Genomic DNA, 17,670 nt, shown 5'->3' on the forward strand with positions numbered 1-17,670 from the left:
CAGGTCATGATCTCAGGGTCCTGGGATCAAGTCCCACATCGGGCTCTCTGCTCAGCAGGGATCCTGCTTCCCTCTCTCTCTCTCTCTCTGCCTGCCTCTCTATCTACTTGTGATCTCTCTCTGTCAAATAAATAAATAAAATCTTAAAAAAAAAAAAAATGTAACTGTCCTGAAAGTATGTCTGTGAGCATTTAGGATATCAGAAGTCCTTATAAGAATACTTCTACCTTTATAACATAAGTATGGTTGACAGGAAGAGAAGAGGGGCCTGTTCTCATAAAATTGTGTCATATAGAAAGGCAGGTTAGGTTCATGGTTTTAAGTGTGGACTCCACAATCAGACTCTTTTATTGGGAGTTCATGTTCCATTAAAGATTTTATTTTTAATCCAGACAACTAATAAGAATTCCATAACTAGCACATATACCCACCATCCAACTGACAAAGGAGGATGTAAAGGAATGAGAATAATAACCTAATCTACCACTTTGCTCTTTTATTGTATTGCTTAGATTCCTTTTTTGTGTAAAAAAAATAAATAAACCATTATAGTCAAGTTGTATTCTGTACTCCTATCTTTAGCGCTTGTTTCCCACCTATTACCATGCATTAAATTAGGTATTTATTTTTTGTCTGTATTTTCATACTTTGTGTATATATATATATACACATATATGTGTGTGTATGCGTGTGCATATATGTAGGCACACACATACACACACCCATGAATAATATATAATTTTGTGTATTTTAATTTTACTTCATGGGTAGAGTAATATATTATTCTGCAGATAGGGTTGTTGTTGTTTTTTTTCTGCATTTTCATATATCTATACCTGACTCTACGGTAAGCCCCCAGTAAATACTATCATAGAGCAAGGTTTTTTGAGAAACTCATTTTCCTTTTTTTTTTTTTTAAGATTTTGTTTATTTATTTGACAGACAGAGATCGCAAGTAGGCAGACAGGCAGGCAGAGAGAGAGAAGGAAGCAGGCTCCCTGCTTGGGCTTGATCCAAGGACACTGGCATCACGACCTGAGCTGAAGGCAGAGGCTTTAACCCGCTGAGCCACCCAGGTGCCCCTAGAAACTCATTTTCCGTAAAGAGCCTCAACAAAGGCCCGCTGAGATGGGTTTGTGTCCTGAACGTAAGGTGTTCTGCTCTGTCAGTACCTTTGCCATACACTGAGTGTGAGTACCTCTGCATCTAGTATTGTTACTAGCTAAACCGAAGTGTTATATCCTATGAAGTCCTAGAAGGTCGAATTGTAGTAATTGTCATTGCATCCCTAGAGCCTGGTGTGTTTACTGAGATAGGAAAGCATTCAAACACCGGGCCTAGAATTGGATCGTTGTTAATGTTTGATGAATGAATGAATGAAATCTGCATCATGCGAACAGAGAACATTTTTTGTGTGATAAATAACTGACAGCCTTTTTTGAGCTAATTTTGGAAATGAAACTCTTCAGCATGTGAGCTGATAGAAGTACTGTTACTTGATGTTGAAACTTGGCACAACCTGCAAACCTAAATGGCCCAGTACGAAAGCTGCATTTCGAGAAAAGAACAAAAGGCAAAGAAGAAAATGATAAAACCTTATGGAATGCTCTCTGGGCAAGGCTTATTCTTCTTTTGGTGTGATATACATTACATAAAGGTAACCCATTAAGAATACACATTAATAACTAATATGCAATTTGCATATTTAAAATCCTACATATTTTATCATAACAAAACACAGTATAGCAATGGTTTTCACCTGTATTTAATATTTTTGAATGGATGTTTTAAACATTACCATTTCACTGCACATACTCACTGCATTTCTGAATCAGAACATGTTTTTTGAAAGATGCCTTTATTTCATAGTACTATGTTTTTAATTATGTGCAAATATTTAAGCAACTGAAATATAAAATATTCATTCATATTCTTAATGTATGTAGTGTTCCAACCCATTTTTTGTCACTCCAGATCACAATATACTTTCCCTCGTAAGCTGCATATTGAGTCAAAGGAATAATACATTAAAACGTTAGTAAAATAAATAGAGATCACACCTGGGCTAAATATAGAAAGCACTAAGTTCCTGATGGGCATCCATGCATCATAGAAATTAGACATTCCAACCTATATAGTAATTTTTAAAAATCACGGACAATGTCATCAAAATCAACATCATTAAAAATTCAGTCAGAGCAAAGACAATGACAATGAAATTTCTGTATGAAGAAAAGATTTCTGAATCACACATGATAATCAAATTATTTTGAACAATATTCAATACTATAATAGTTTAGTGCAATTTAGTAATTGAGATACCCCTTGAGAGATTCTTGTTTTTAATCAATGCAAATTTAGTTGAAGAGATTGTCCTCCAACTTTATCCCAAGTTAATTTCTAAATCTTACCCTGCTCTTCACTATTCTTAAAGACCATATTACTTTACTGTTTTTTACAATTTTTTGCAATTGAGACATTTTATTTATGATAGTATTTTACATATCTAAATATTGCTACACTGAAGGCATGATTAAAAATGTATGGCATACATTAACATTTTAAACACATATAGGAAACAATTATCAAAATAATGTGCTGATTTTTCTAGAGGTCTACAAAAACAAACTAGCCCTTCAAAGTGTCCTAGAAATCTTTTTTTTTCTTTCCTGAATATAGTCTAATCATATTCTCCAAGTAGCAAGTTAAAATGTGTGTGATATATTTGCCACTAAACCTTTCTGCGTGAAATGTAAACACTAAATTACCTAATAGAGTCCTATCTCAACTTCTAAACGGAATTATTTATAACCTCTTTGGAATATAATTAAATGAGCTACACTTAACCATCTGGGTATTTTGCTTCCTACAGACAATTTGCAATGGTACGGTAAAATATTTTGTTTGCTTGTTTGTGTGTTTATTTCTTATTAAACAGGTATGATAAAACTGCCTTTATAATCATATTTTTTTCCTAACTTTCAGAGTAAGGTAGTCCATGTGCAGCAGCCTGATGTAAAGATAAAGAAATAATAATTATTAATAGGAATAAAACAGTACCGCAAATATAATGAAAGCATGACTCGATAATGGCTAAGAATTTCAAAAGATGAAACACACTCTGAGAATGTTCATCTGCATAGTAACATATTGACTAAGATTCTTTAAAGAAAGAATTATATACTTACTGAGCAGACCAGATAATTGAATAATTACACATTTTGATTGAAAAATATATGTAGTTCATTAAAACAGAGACTCTAACTTCACTTCTCTAGCTAAGCTTCTATTCAGATGCCAAGTTTGTACTTTAATTAGAACAAAAGACCGACATTAACTTCAATGCAACATAATAATTCATAATAATGATTGTATATTAATCTCTTGAGCTTGCTGGAATATAGCACATGACATATGGCATTGTACAGACACCTGTGTAGTTCTCTGGGGACTGAGGTGGTGCATATTAATTAGCCCCTGGGAAATAAAATGTTCCTTCTGAGAAAAGCTACCTCAGTGGTTATTGGCTTATGACATCAAAGGAAGTAGAGGGAATACTGTTAGGCTCTGTCTATACTCGTTAAAACATTGTCTAGATGCGAGCACTGGATCTACTGTTCCTGAATTAATTCTTGAAAGCATCATCCTGCTTAAGAAATTAGAGTAGCCATGCATTTCCTTGGCTTCAGTGATTGGGTTTTGGCTGAAAACATCAAAATTACCATTTTGGTTACAGAAAATTATTTAACTATATAATCAAAACATGGAGTTATCTAACCAGAAGCATATTAAAATTTGAAGCAGCTCCTTTTTCTTGAATGCTACCTGAAAGTGCCTCAGTTTAATCCCTTGCTTTGTAAATTTAGATACAATCTGAATATGAGATTATAAATGTCTTTAAGAAAAATATCATCTCACAATAAGCAAGGTCTTGAGCTTCTTGGCACTCCCAAGTATGCAAATCATGTCAGTGTATACCTTCAAAGTAGAATGGAGAGGAATTATGGAAATCAAGCTCTGGCTGATTAACAGATAAATATATATTGAGATGAATAGATTCTAAATACTCTAATCCCATTGCTAGAGTATATCTAGAAAGAGAAAACAGGAAATTGAGTGAATATGGTGATGACCAGAAAAGGCTACATTTTAAAGATTTCTTTTCCAACTGTCCTTTCAAGTTCTTGTCACCTGCAATTCTGAATTGCATAAAACTCACTTAACTGAAAAGTATTTATACGTGAAGTTTTAAACATCATACAGAAGAGCAGATTCTGAGGCTGTTTTAAGCCCACAATTTAAATTTATGCAAGAAATACCGATTCACTAGAAGCTAGGCAGAGTATTTCTTTTCTCAAATAACACATTGTTTGTTTAGCTTTCCCTTGGGTTACATTCATGATCTTGTGATGGAACAGTTATGTTGCTGATATATTTATTGGAATATGTGGATCCATTTCCCTTCCACTCAACACGTGGATTGGCAGTTTAAAATACTTCTTTTCTACTAGGAGAATGTGTGGCTAAGGCACATTTAAATAGCCTATTAAACCAATGAGATGACAATGTGCTACCCTCAGAGAAAGCTTAATTTTTGGAGTAATTAATTACACATTCCACAGAATGTCTCTTGAGAACATTTTTGGCTAGGTCTACCAATTTATTGTGCAAATAATTATAGTTTTTCATTGGAGGCAAAGTTGCTGATTCATTATTAGGCAGATGGTAACAGATCATTGTTTATTTTCTTTTCATGCACCTATTTTTTCAATGGGGAAATCTACTGTATGCTGTGTGTTTGTGTGTGTGCGTGTTGTGTGTGTATTTTAAAAAGTCAGTTAGTTTTTCTGAATCTTTAAGGATGATATAAAACTGTGGTTGTTAATCCCAGCACCTGCTCTTCTTTTTTTTTTCAGCAAAATTATACAGGCATTTTGAGGAGGAAATTGTGAAATTTGTGGCTTCTCGTCTCTTTTTATGTTGTTTCATCTAGTTACCACGATATTTTACAATGGCACACTTATTTTTAATGCTTTTATAGATAGCTTCTAATTTATCTGCACACGCCCACCATTGCTAGGGTGGGCCAACATCATAGGGAATGATGTAATTTGTTTCTTCAAACTCTTTAATTAAACTAGTAAAACGGCAGGCTACACAGTCTGATCAGTTGTGCAGAAATACATTAAAATTTTCAGTTACATCACGTTCTATAACCAAAAAATTCTTCTGATGTTTTCTGCAGCACTCAGTGTGAGGAACACGGGACTGAATACCAGAGAACCCAGCAGGGAGACACCTCAGCCATTTTTATTAGCTGTGGAATTTTGGACAAGTCGCTCAACCCAATGTCTTCATTTCTAAAATGGGTTACTGTGGGGGTTCAGTTAGAAGAAACAAGTATGTGAAAAAGTCTATAATACTCCCTGACATGTAGTAGGCACAGATGTTAGCTGTGTCTGCATCCTTCTATTTTTTTTTTTTTTTTTTGAGAGATGCAATGGTTTCTGTCTCTTTTCTTCTAATGGTGCCATTAACAGCAAAGTTTAAGTCCTTCCTGTTATCATGACTCTTTATTTTATTTGCATATATTACCAAGTAATGTTGCTCGAGACCCAGGATCAGTGTAGATTAGAAATTCTTAAACTTCAGTGTACTTGAATATTATCTGAGCAATCTTGCTAAAGATGAGCATTCCTAGGCCTCACTCCTTCAAATCCGTATTTTGGGAAATACTGATTTAGACTGCTGATTTAATACAAAGCTAAAACATCCTCTCTTAGAAGCATTTTACTCAATGCTCTCCTTCCTGGTGTCAGGTAGAGACTCTCTCCATTTCTCCCAAGTACCCAGTCATGGTGTCCTTTTCCTGGGTTCCCTGTAGGGACAGGGAACTATAGACAGTTCCGTCTATAGTCAGAGAATGAACGAACCCTTAATTAAAAGCAGTGATTCCATCCCATATAGCCTCTGGTTAAATTGCTAGTTACATAGAATGCACTGGAAAAAAAAAATCTGTAGCCCTAGCACCTCAGGGAGAGAACTGGACATATTGCATGCAAAAGCAGAGAAACTTAAATTACAGTGTTTTTTAGTTTGCGTTTTTGCTACTAACTAACCCGGACTGTATCATGTTGCTAATCACTTTGGCTTCACTCACTGCCTCTGATGAGAGCGACAATGCTTTCCCTGGCTAAAGATAATTTCCTAGGGCTTAGACCAGAATGTCTCAGGCTTTCTTTTCATGAAACCTCCGCTTTTCCACAAAGGGCAGTAGCTCACATATACCTTCCTGGACCCAAATTTAAGTGGTGAATGTCTGCCATATTTTCTCGGGAGAGTAACCATTCGTGACTCATTGTGCCCTGGTACCATTCTATACACGAAGGACTGTGAGAAGTACCAGCCACCCGGATATCTCCGCAACAGTTTGAACCTACTATCAACTCACCAAAAACACTTGTAATTAATTTGCATAGGATTTTATTTACTTGGATTTGTTAAGGAAAAAAAATTAAAATGATATAAATTTAGAAGAACACCAAAGCAGTGATGTTCTAGTTAAGAGGTTTGTTGTAGTCGAAGATTTAAAGCAGCATCTATAGAATTAATGGACATCCTTTTTAATTATAATTTACTTTGTTCACATAATCTCTTAAATAGACTAATAAAAACACACTAGTACATAGTTAATTTTAGCTTTTTTTTCAAATAGCAAATATATAATCTAGAAGGGAGAACACATAATATTGAGATTTTTATCTACGCAATATGGTTTACGTAGGTATGCAATCTTTAGACAAAAATGTACAAACACGTATTTTGTGCTCTCGACAGTCTTACAGACTAAGGGAGTGTGTTTCCTTAGGATTTTGTTTTCAAATGATAAACTACCAAACTAATGATTATTTGCTTTTGCTTGCTTTAAATTCAGCTTCCACTTCAAAATGTTGGTTGGTTTACATTAACTTCAACTATAACGAAGAACTAGAAGGAACACATGAAAGCTTGATTAAACATGGAGGAACCTTCGGTAGAAAGTATTCTCCTATTTGGCCCTGAACAGTGTTTGTGCGTGTCTTTCCCCTCTGTTCTGCTATTGATTTCTGTGGACCAGAAATCAGGGCACTGACACTGAGGTACACAAGAAGCTGGTCCTCTTAGCTTTTGCTTGTAGATACTCCTCAACATAGGAAGTGTTTTCAAACAAGCACACTGGTTTCAAAAGAAATGTGTAAGGTAGTTCCATTTGTCACTTAAAAATATGCGCACACAGGCAATTCATAGGAAAACGGATTTCTGCTTGAATTATCCAGCTAATTGCATCAATTCTCCTCTTTGCCTTGAGCATATCAAGATTACTTATGATAGGAACAGCTGACCCTTATAAATCAATTAATCAATACTGATTGATTCTTTCCCCTCAGCTGTAGCTTTTCTTTAAACCAAGAGTAGGTTTACGCTTATCCATAAAAACTGGGGACGTCGACATACAAGCATCGGCTGTAATGTTGCTCTGGTGGAGTACCTACAAAGGGAAGTGCGTCTGGGTGTTGTGTTAGGTGGAGACAATTCACATAAAATATACTGAGGTTACGTTTCCTAAGGGGAATTGCTTTATTCAATACCAAAAGAACATTTCTGAGGATAAAGCTCAAAGTTTAAACTGTCACCTAACAGACAGAATGTTGGGCTTTTGGGGAAATAGTGGATGCTGGGGCCATTTCGTGACAATGTCAATATGAAAAACTTCATTTTCCACATGAGAGAAGAACTGAAGTGTGGGAAAGGCACACTCCTGTAGTAACACTGTATTTTCTGCATAAAATTAGAAGCATGGGTATTTGCTACACTTTCATCTTAGTCACAATGAAGGATAAAGAAGGAAAAATATCAAAAGCCTCTTCACAGAATTAAGAAGTTTTCCATTGATCAAACAACTATTTCTTTCATTGTAAGTCCTTTTCGTCAGCGGCAGAAATAGCAATTTGATGCTTTTCAAGATAGTTTGGGTTTTCAAAGAGAAACTTTGCTACTTTCCTGTGGAAATTACATGGTTTTCTGTTAAAACCGCCTTACAGGAAGGAGTTTCAGAAAAAAATACAAGAAGGAATAGCAATGCAAAATGCTTTCATTTTAGAGTAGCTGGGTTTCAGTGCTTCCAACAGAACCAACAGAAGAAGAAATCAGAAATATTTTCTCCCTCATAAGACATATATCACTCCTGAAATTTGTACAAAATCAACTGAAGCAAATTAGGGGTTTCAAAGCTAGTCACCTTAGAAGTTGTTAGGAAAAAATTTGCATTTAAATTGCTCTGTGCAGCTACTTTGAGATTTTCCCCTGGAATGTTTATGGCTCTTTTTTTCATTAATACTTAAAAAATACAATTTCATAACCAGTGTATTACTACATCTAGTTGTATTACGAACAGGCACTTCATTTCATAAAATAGAAACATTCAAAGTGGTTTTGGTCGACCAATCAGTCAGTCGGAATACTTGAATTCTTCATATTGAATACTTACTAGTGAAGTTAATCTGAAACCATATCAACTCTCCATTTCTATTACAGAAACTAGTTCATTAATAGCTTCCATTCCTATATGTTTTAACTTCCATTCCTATATGTTTTATCCCTAGGAGTGAAGATTGTCCAGAACATCTTGGAACTTTTCCCCCTACATATTTTATATATACAAAAATACAGCAGATTTCTTTTTAATAGATAAATCTTAAGGATTATTTCAATAACTTGCTTTGACATATTCAGAGATGTTGATATAAGAAAATATTAAATGTGCAAAATGCTCTTTTATATGTACATTTAAAAACACGATGTCATAATAGCTTTAGACTTGTATAAAAAGTCATTGGGGGGAAAGTCTTCAATGTCAGAAAATCTGGTTAGATTAGAGCTTTTGCTTGAAGAATTGTAAACAAACTTTTTAAAATGCTGAGAGTTTACTCAGTTCTTTCCAGCCAAGACATCCTCGAACACATCAAGTCCTGCTTTGAAGTAAACCTGAGCTGAATTAATGCTGTTCAGCACCTCTGACAGGGCTTCTTGAAGGCTCTCATTTGAGGCAAATAACTGGCAGCGCTCCTGTGCCTCCAGGAGGATTGAAAACTGGCTTGTCTTCTCATCAAGGTGGTACAGGATATTTCTAAAGAGAAATAAGGAATGTGTAAATGTCACAGGCACAATGCTCTTTTCATATAGAACATCATAATAACTATTTCCAATAAACAGTGACATTTGCAGTCAATGAAGAAATTATAAAAATACCATATCATCATTTTCCAACCTCTCATGAATTGAATACAGACATGGGTCATCAAGTTTCCTATAGTGATGAGAGATAATTAGACATTATATGCCCCCTCATGGAAGTGTACAATACTATCTGTGAAATAAAATGAAGTAGTTTTGCTGAAAAAGTTGAATCTGAATCTGATGAAGCTTCTAAATCTAATTGCTAATAAATACAAGAGACAGAGAAATACCTTAAATGATGCAATGATGTGTCATTAGCAAACGGGAACCGTGGGAAACTCTGTAGGAAAAATCACCCTGCTTATTCCACAAATAATTGTAATAAAAAAATAGGTGAAGGAAAAACCTCCAGACTAAGGTTTGCCAACCTCAGGCTCCTTGACATTTGTGGCTGGGTGATTCTTTTTTGAGCAGTTGTCCTATGCATTACAGGATGTTTAGCAGTATCCCTGGCCACCACCCACTTGACGCCAGTAACTCTCTCCTTCGGTTGTGTCATTGAATTCAGGCTGCTGTAACAGAATACCAACACTGAGTGGCTTGACAAACAAAGGTTTATTTCTCACAGTTCTTGGGCTGGAAGTCTGAGACCAAGGTACCAGCATGGCTAGGCTCTCGGTTGAAGTCTTCTCCCTGTTTCCATTCTCACAAGTCCCTCCATGGTGCACACACATACATACACACACACACACAGAGAAAGAGAGAGAGAGAGAGAGAGAGATCCTGTGTCTTCTCCTCTTTTCATAAGGGCATTTGTCCCATCATGAGGGCCACACCTCCATGAACTCATCTAACCTTAATTAGCTCCCAAAGTCCCCATATACAAATACCACCATGTTGGGGTTAGGGGTTTAACTCATATATTTTGGGAGGATACAAACATTCAGTCCATTTGTCCAGTCCAGTTGTGAAAACCAAAAATGTCTCCAGACTGCCAAAACTGTCCCTGACAGGGCAAAATTGCTCCTGATGGACAGCTACTGCTTTAGACCAAAAGAAACATATCAACCATTCATGAAGTATAGACTTTACTAGACTTTTACTCAAACTGTTTAAAGAATGAGAAGCAGTGCAAAATTGACTACTAATTGGAGATTTGTTAATATTAAGGAATTGCTAATATTTTAGGTGTGATGATGTTATCATTGGTATGTTTTCAAAAAGTGTCCTTATTTTCTAGAAATGCATAGAGTAATATTGCAAATGAAAGAGTATATCATGTCTAGGATTTTACTTCAAAACATTTGGGAGGAAAAAGGGGAGTGGAGCCATGGACAGTATAGATGGAATAAGATTGACCATTAGTTAAAAATTGTTGAAACTGGATAATAGAATATATTATACATTCTCTATTCTTTTGTATGTATTTGATATTTAGAATACTATCTTCTCTTAAGTGTGCAGTGTATATTAAATGGTGCCCTGAAATTTATCCAGATTTCTTAGAAAGAAGAATTTGGCCTTGAGCAAATCTACCATGGCCCCTTTTATCATTGATAGATAGAAAGAGATGCATTTTGGCAGAGAACTATGGATTATTACATCATTTGACTTATTCCCAGCCCAAACTAGGTGAAATTCCATGGTCTGATGAGAGAAGCAGATATAAATAATTAAAATACAGGTGTCTATCAAATTAAAAATGAAAGGTGTAGTGATGAAAAATGAAAGGCAACAGATGAAGTGTTGCCATTGAAAAGGGTCAGAAAAAATTCATAATAGAGAATATTTGAGCATTCTTGAGTCACAGGTTAGAAAGATTTAGGAAAGGAAACAAGGTGGAAAGCAGAGACAGCACCCTATGCAGGAGGGATAGTATATCCAAAGGTACACATTTCTAAAACAGTTTGGTCTGCCCAGTAAATCAATGTCAGTGTTTCTGAATGAACAATGTGCAAGGCCAGCGGGCAGCTGTAGAGGACCTGGGAGAGGAAATCCAGCCATCCTAGTGACCCTTCCATACCAAGTGAAGGACGTCTCACTTTTTCTGAAAGGCATAAGAAAGCAGTGAAAGGTTTTAAGCAAAAGAGAAAGGTTATGAGATTTTATTTGGCATGATCACTTTGTAATATAAAGCCTGAAGGACCACTTAGTCCAGATGGTGACAAAGATGTGAGTTACACCGTGATGGTTAATTTTGAAAAGATGAAGGGCCATGGTACAGATTTAACTAACTTATACTTTCCCTGACACTAACCTCCACTTAGAGTTCTGAATTCTTGTTTTCTATCTCCTCCAACTCCTCTACCTCAGCTTCTCCCAAACTTCCCACTTTGTATTCTGTGGTTTACGTAATCTCCCTAATCATTCCTGCCAGAACCCTGCAAGTCATCTCTTTTCCTTATGTATCTAACTGGTCTCTGACGATATTGACTTCCCCATCTTTTCAGTGTCTTTTCTTCTCTGCTATGTGACACAGCACCCTGTATTTGCAAGGATATGCCATGATATCATTGCTTTCACGCTAGGGTTAAGAAAGACATTACTTCTTTATCAGGTCTCATTTAGTGTTGTGAATACAGGAGAACTTCAGTCATGGTGATTTAATTACCTTAATTTTTATCAGGCTTAGTTATCCTATCCTTAGATATTCCTATCACTATATCAGTGATAGGAACTTAGTAGATCCTCAATCATATTGGTATAAATTACATCAATCCACTTTGTTTTGCATTTTAAGCATTAAATGTTTAAGAATAAAACTGTCTTAAATTTCTGTCTTTGGAGAAGAATTTAAGTTGACAATACATACATAGTGGGAGGCAATAGGGCAGAAGATCCTTAAACTCAGAAGCTATTTCATTGAATTTTTCAAAACAGATAATTTAAAATGAGAACTATCCCTAATAACCCAAGATCCTTGACTTTTGTGCCTAGGAGTAAACTTGGCATTATATGAATTAAATAGAGCAGAGCAAGAAAGGCACTTTCTAGATTCCAAATATTCTTGAATTCAGGTATAAAATTTGTATTAAGAAACATATATTCCCTGAATATGGGAGGGAGAAAAACATCCTCCAAACAGAGTGGCAAGTGGATCATGTATAATTCTCTGGTCACAAATTGTACTCTGAGAAAAATTTGGATCTGTTTCCACAATTAGAACACTCTTTTTAAAACCAGAGATTTCCCTTCTGCCACTTCCATAGTATTCATAAAATTAAAGAGACTGTCAGAAGAAGCCATTCAACCATGCGAATATAATCATGTAACCCATTTTTACATGTATATACATACAGTATCCATATGTACATGTTTCTATGTGTAAAAGTTTTTATTTTATTAAAATAACTTAAAATAGAATTAATGAAGTACCTAATGACAATTTCCCTAAGTATTAGTTTTACTCCTTTTACCTCATTAAGGAGGGTAGGAAATAAAAGAAACCAAATAATAGAGGAACGCTGATACGACCATGGAATTTTTCCAAATGGAGATAAAATTGCCTCAGTCACATGTATTCTCCTACCTGCCACAGCCTATACAAAAGTTACTTTTTTCATCTTTACATAATCTTTTTCAATTGCCATTTTTAAAGATTTTATTTATTTATTTGACAGAGAGAGAGATCACAAGTAGGCAGAGAGGCAGGCAGAGAGAGAGGAGGAAGCAGGCTCCCTGCAGAGCAGAGAGCCCCATGCGGGGCTCGATCCCAGGACCCTGAGATCATGACCTGAGCCGAAGGCAGTGGCTCAATCCACTGAGCCACCCAGGCGCCCCTCAATTGCCATTTTTAAAAAAGGAGTGGGTTTTTAGTGTCAGGATACCTACCAAATATGTGTGTGTGTGTGTGTGTGTGTGTGTGTGTGTGTGTGTGTGTGTGAGATAAAGGAAAATTACTTAATAACTGAGATCTTTTGAGGATAAAAAGTTTAAAATATATTTAATTATTCAATCAATTAAAAGTACTCTTTTATAGATAACTTATACTGTTTGCAATAAGAATAACTAAATTAGTATAATAGAATAGTTTTAAGTTCTCTCCTTCTACTTCGTAAGTTTTCTATTTAACTATAAATAGTCCATGGCAAATATACTTCCAGAATGTAAGAGTACAAAAGATATTTTGAAAAGCTGTACCAAATACTTCCCATTCCTGAAAGGCATATTGTTAAGCATGCTGACAAACAAAAGTATTATAATCTTCATTAACCAGAACTGCCTCTTAAATGAGTTGAATGAGGTTAATTAATATATTATGGGGAACATGTTTAATAATTTTTATACTAGTATAGTGACCTTTCCACATTTTCAAAATCTACTGGCACAAAATACATTCCTACATATACATTCTATGGTTATTAAATGTTAAATATTATTAATATTAAATTTAATGATGAGATATTAATAAAACATGCTCATAAAAGGTTACAAGATTAATCCCTCAGTGACAATTCCTTTAATCATGAGCACAATCTCTAATATATATATCTAAAATTTCAGCATAACTACTATAAAGTATCTAGAAGGGTAATAAGGTAGAAGAATAAAAAAATATCTTTAAAAGGATGTTTAGGGGGGCGCCTGGGTGGCTCAGTGGTTTAAGCCGCTACCTTCGACTCAGGTCATGATCTCAGGGTCCTGGGATCGAGTCCCGCATCGGGCTCTGCTCGGCGGGGAGCCTGCTTCCCTCTCACTCTCTCTGCCTGCCTCTCTGCCTAGTTATGATCTCTCTTTGTCAAATAAATAAATAAAATCTTTAAAAAAAAAAAGGATGTTTGGGTCTAAAACACAAGAAATATAGTTTCTCTCTCTCTTTTTTTTAACTGGAAAGCAATACATGTACTTCTTAAAGACCAATGCAATAGTCTGTAGTGTGCCAACATTTGCTTTTTCTAAGTAGTAAGCAACACAATAACATACTTTTATAATGACTGTAAACAAGCCAAGTGAATAGAAATGGATCCTTTTTTGGTTTGTGAAATTCCACGAGGAGCTAAACACATTTCCATATGCTACATGATTCAAGTAGTAAGCTGTGGCAAGCTATTATGTAAGATAAACACTCATATCCATTTCTACCCAAATTGGATACAAATCAGCATAAAACTACAAATATTGAGATTCTACTTGAAGATAAGTAACCAGATTCTTTCATCATAATGTAAGAGAAAACTCATTTTGGGGAGCTGCTGATATAGCTTAAGTTAGTTGATCTTTATTGTGATAAAAGTTTTTTTACCTGGGTAGATTGTTTTATCTTATAAACAAATTTGGGATAACAAAAATATCTTTTTAAATTTTCATGAGAAAAATAATTTTTCCTACTGATTTCTAGAAGTAGCTCATCTTTTCCTATCTTTCTTCTATGTACTAAATGTGTACTTTTTTTTACAAGATTTTATTTATTTGACAGACAGAGATCACAAGTAGGCAGAGAGGCAGGCAGAGCAGGGGGGGGGCGGGGGGGGAAGCAGGCTCCCCACTGAGCAGAGAGCCCCATGCAGGGCTCCAGCCCTGGACCTGAGCCCAAGGCATAGGCTTTAACCCACTGAGTCACCCAGGCACTCTTAAATGTGTACTATTTAGTTTTCCACTTATATAAAATAAATTTCTGTGTTTGGAACCCTTTCTCAAAAAAGTATCCTCATAGTATTTTAGTTTTAATATTTGAATGGAAGACAAAAATCAAAGCCCAGCCATGTTTTTACATTTCATCACATACATTTTCATGTATTTCTTAGTTCTCAGAACTTTCTTACATAGTCAATCATTAACTCTAAGTACCCCCAGATCATTCTTGGGGAGACAAAACTACTATACCATTTTTAATATGCAAATGATTCTTGCCTTTGAAAATATTTTAAATTAGATCAGTGATTCTGGTGGAAGCTTCTAAGCCAAAAGCTCTTTGCATTCTCATAAAAGTCTCCTGAATTAAATCTCAAATAAATGGAGTTAAAAGATTTCAACAACATATCCTATATCAGGGGCACCTGGGTGGCTCAGTGGGTTAAAGCCTCTGCCTTCAGCTCAGGTCATGATCCCAGGGTCCTGGGATCAAGCCCCGCATCAGGCTCTCTGCTCAGCAGAGAGCCTACTTCCCCCCTCTCTCTGCCTGCCTCTCTGCCTACTTGTGATCTTTGTCAAATAAATAAATAAAAATCTTAAATAAACAAAAAGCATATCCTATATCAGAGTACTCAAATATGTCTGGCTTTTCTCAATGACGGGTCATATTTTTCAGCTTAAAGTAGACTGGGAATTGGCAAATAACCAGTCAAAAGGCATATGTCTGGCAGGAAAATAGGGTGGAAGGAAAGTAAGAAAATACACTTGAAAAGTTTCCATGTTAACAGTCTACCTTTTACAACCACTAAGGAATTCTATTCCTTAATGAACTATTCCTGCTCTTACACACACCTGCTTTAGTCCAGTTCAGAGAGTTACCTTGTAGAGAGAATGGACTGTGTTATTAATTCAATAAATCACCATCTTATTTGCATACACACAACATGTATCTCAGTATGGCATGTAGAGACATCAGACCTAATTAAAATATTATTTAATTGAAATCATTTTTGTAGTTATCGTGTTTAAAATAACATTAATTCCACCCTCATGCCTATCTTCCCTCATCTGTAACAATTTGGATCTTATAAATGTAATTCATACAGTCATCCTGACCCACACACCACACAAAGAGACTACTAAAAGGAAAGTGTAATACATTATTGATGACACTAATGAAATTACAACACACATCACTCATTTTAATGGGTCCGTTTCAATGACACATCACGGTGACCAGGAAAGAGCAGTGCCAAACTCAGAAACCTAATTAATTACTCCCGTAGCATCACTGAAGGAGACGAAGCTTCTTTACTCAACTGACAAATCTTTCCCATTCAGCTAAGGCAAAGGAAAACCGAAGAAAATGGATTTTGAAACAAAGGAAGTTAAAGTCTTCATGAGTCATTTCCTTGTGTGTGAATTAGCAAATTAATGATGGAAACGATGACTCTCTTTCAAATGTTCCTTCTTATATCCATGAATGGTCACAGGATGCCATACATCTTAAACTTGAGTTAGCATTCATTATACTTCACGTTGAGAAACTTCTAAATGAAATCACAGCAAATAATAAACCATGTCTTTCGAAACTGGGTATATATGCTGCATGTGGAGAAAAAAAGTCCAGCTCAAAATTTACAATTGTGGCTAATTCTTTTTAATTATTATACTAACTGTACTCCATAGTTAACAGTGGATTGCTGTAGGTATATCAACATTAGGAAAGACCATTGACCTGGATACTATGTCCATGAGAAGTCACAAAATACATGGCTACACTACTTATAGTACAGATATGTTTCAACAAAATTTGAATTTGGTCTATATTTGCAAAAGCAGAATGAGAATTAGGACCTTTGTGATATCACCAAGCCACAAACTCACTCCATGGACAATTGAGAATGAAATAACATGTGTAGATTGTTTATGAAAATGGTTTTCATTATTCCCCTCCTTCTATGCAGGCCTCCTCAAAATATGACTGTAGCTCCAATCCACCAACAAACGGAGTCTATTCCCTTGCCTGCTGATTCTGGTTTGGCCTTAATATTTGCTCTGACCAGTAGAATGTGGCTTATGTGGTGTGCCTATGCTTCAGAAGGTCTGGCACACTTCTCTTTTTTTGGAAGCCTGCCAAACCACCATGTGAATGATCCTGTTAGCCTGCTGGAAAAAAAGAGAACACAGAGAGAGAGAGGAGCTGTTCAGCTGAGTGAGGCCCTCCTATACTAGCTAGCCCCCAGCCAAGCTGGCAGCCAAAGCACTGGGTGCAGACATAAACATAGCAGAGAGAGACCCAGCCTGGCCCAAATCAGAAGAGTCACCCCGCTGAGTCCAGTCTAGATGGCCATATTGAAGAATTACAGACAAAATAGAGTTGTTTTAAGGTACTAAATTTGGTGGTGATTTTCAATGGGGCTGAATTCAAAAGACACTCTTGAAAAATCAAGCCAAACAGTCCCCCAGGATGTATGCATTACAAGAATGTGTTTATTCATTTGAAGTTTTAAAACCTGCTTGGACTATCAGGTGAGATTTTTCCACGAACAAAAAATAAGCTAATCATTATAGCATACTGGCTTTTGGTTTTGTTTTGTTGTTGTTGTTGTTTTGTTTTTTTTTGTTTTGTTTTAATATGGATCATCTTGCTGAGGTACAGCCCAAGAAATGAACAAAAATAATTCTGTTTGCATTAAAATTACATATAAAAGACAGCAGAGGAAAGTAGAAAGACTTAACAACTGTATTCTATGTCTCAAGACTTTTCAGTCCATCTAACTATATTATTTCTCAAGAGAAGTTCCCTGAGAAGAGGATATCTTTTAAGATATTCAGGGAAGACTCCCTTGAATGGCACAGTGCTTAATGGTTTACCTATAA

At 35.7% G+C, this 17,670-nt stretch overlaps 1 protein-coding gene across 3 annotated transcripts in view; it reads right to left on the reverse strand.

Moving 5' to 3' along the window:
• Window positions 1-1,839: 1,839 nt before the first annotated feature.
• Window positions 1,840-17,670, reverse strand: part of NAALADL2 (N-acetylated alpha-linked acidic dipeptidase like 2) — a 1,427,879-nt gene continuing 1,412,048 nt past the window's right edge. For all 3 annotated transcript variants that reach the window (XM_046003219.1, XM_046003220.1, XM_046003218.1), the window contains one exon: window positions 1,840-9,166. In XM_046003219.1, coding sequence (XP_045859175.1) covers window positions 8,968-9,166 — 199 coding nt within the window. In that variant the 3' untranslated portion in view covers window positions 1,840-8,967. The remainder of the gene's footprint in view (window positions 9,167-17,670) is intronic.

Source organism: Meles meles, chromosome 4 (assembly GCF_922984935.1).
Source record: "Meles meles chromosome 4, mMelMel3.1 paternal haplotype, whole genome shotgun sequence".
Lineage (NCBI taxonomy): Eukaryota > Metazoa > Chordata > Mammalia > Carnivora > Mustelidae > Meles > Meles meles.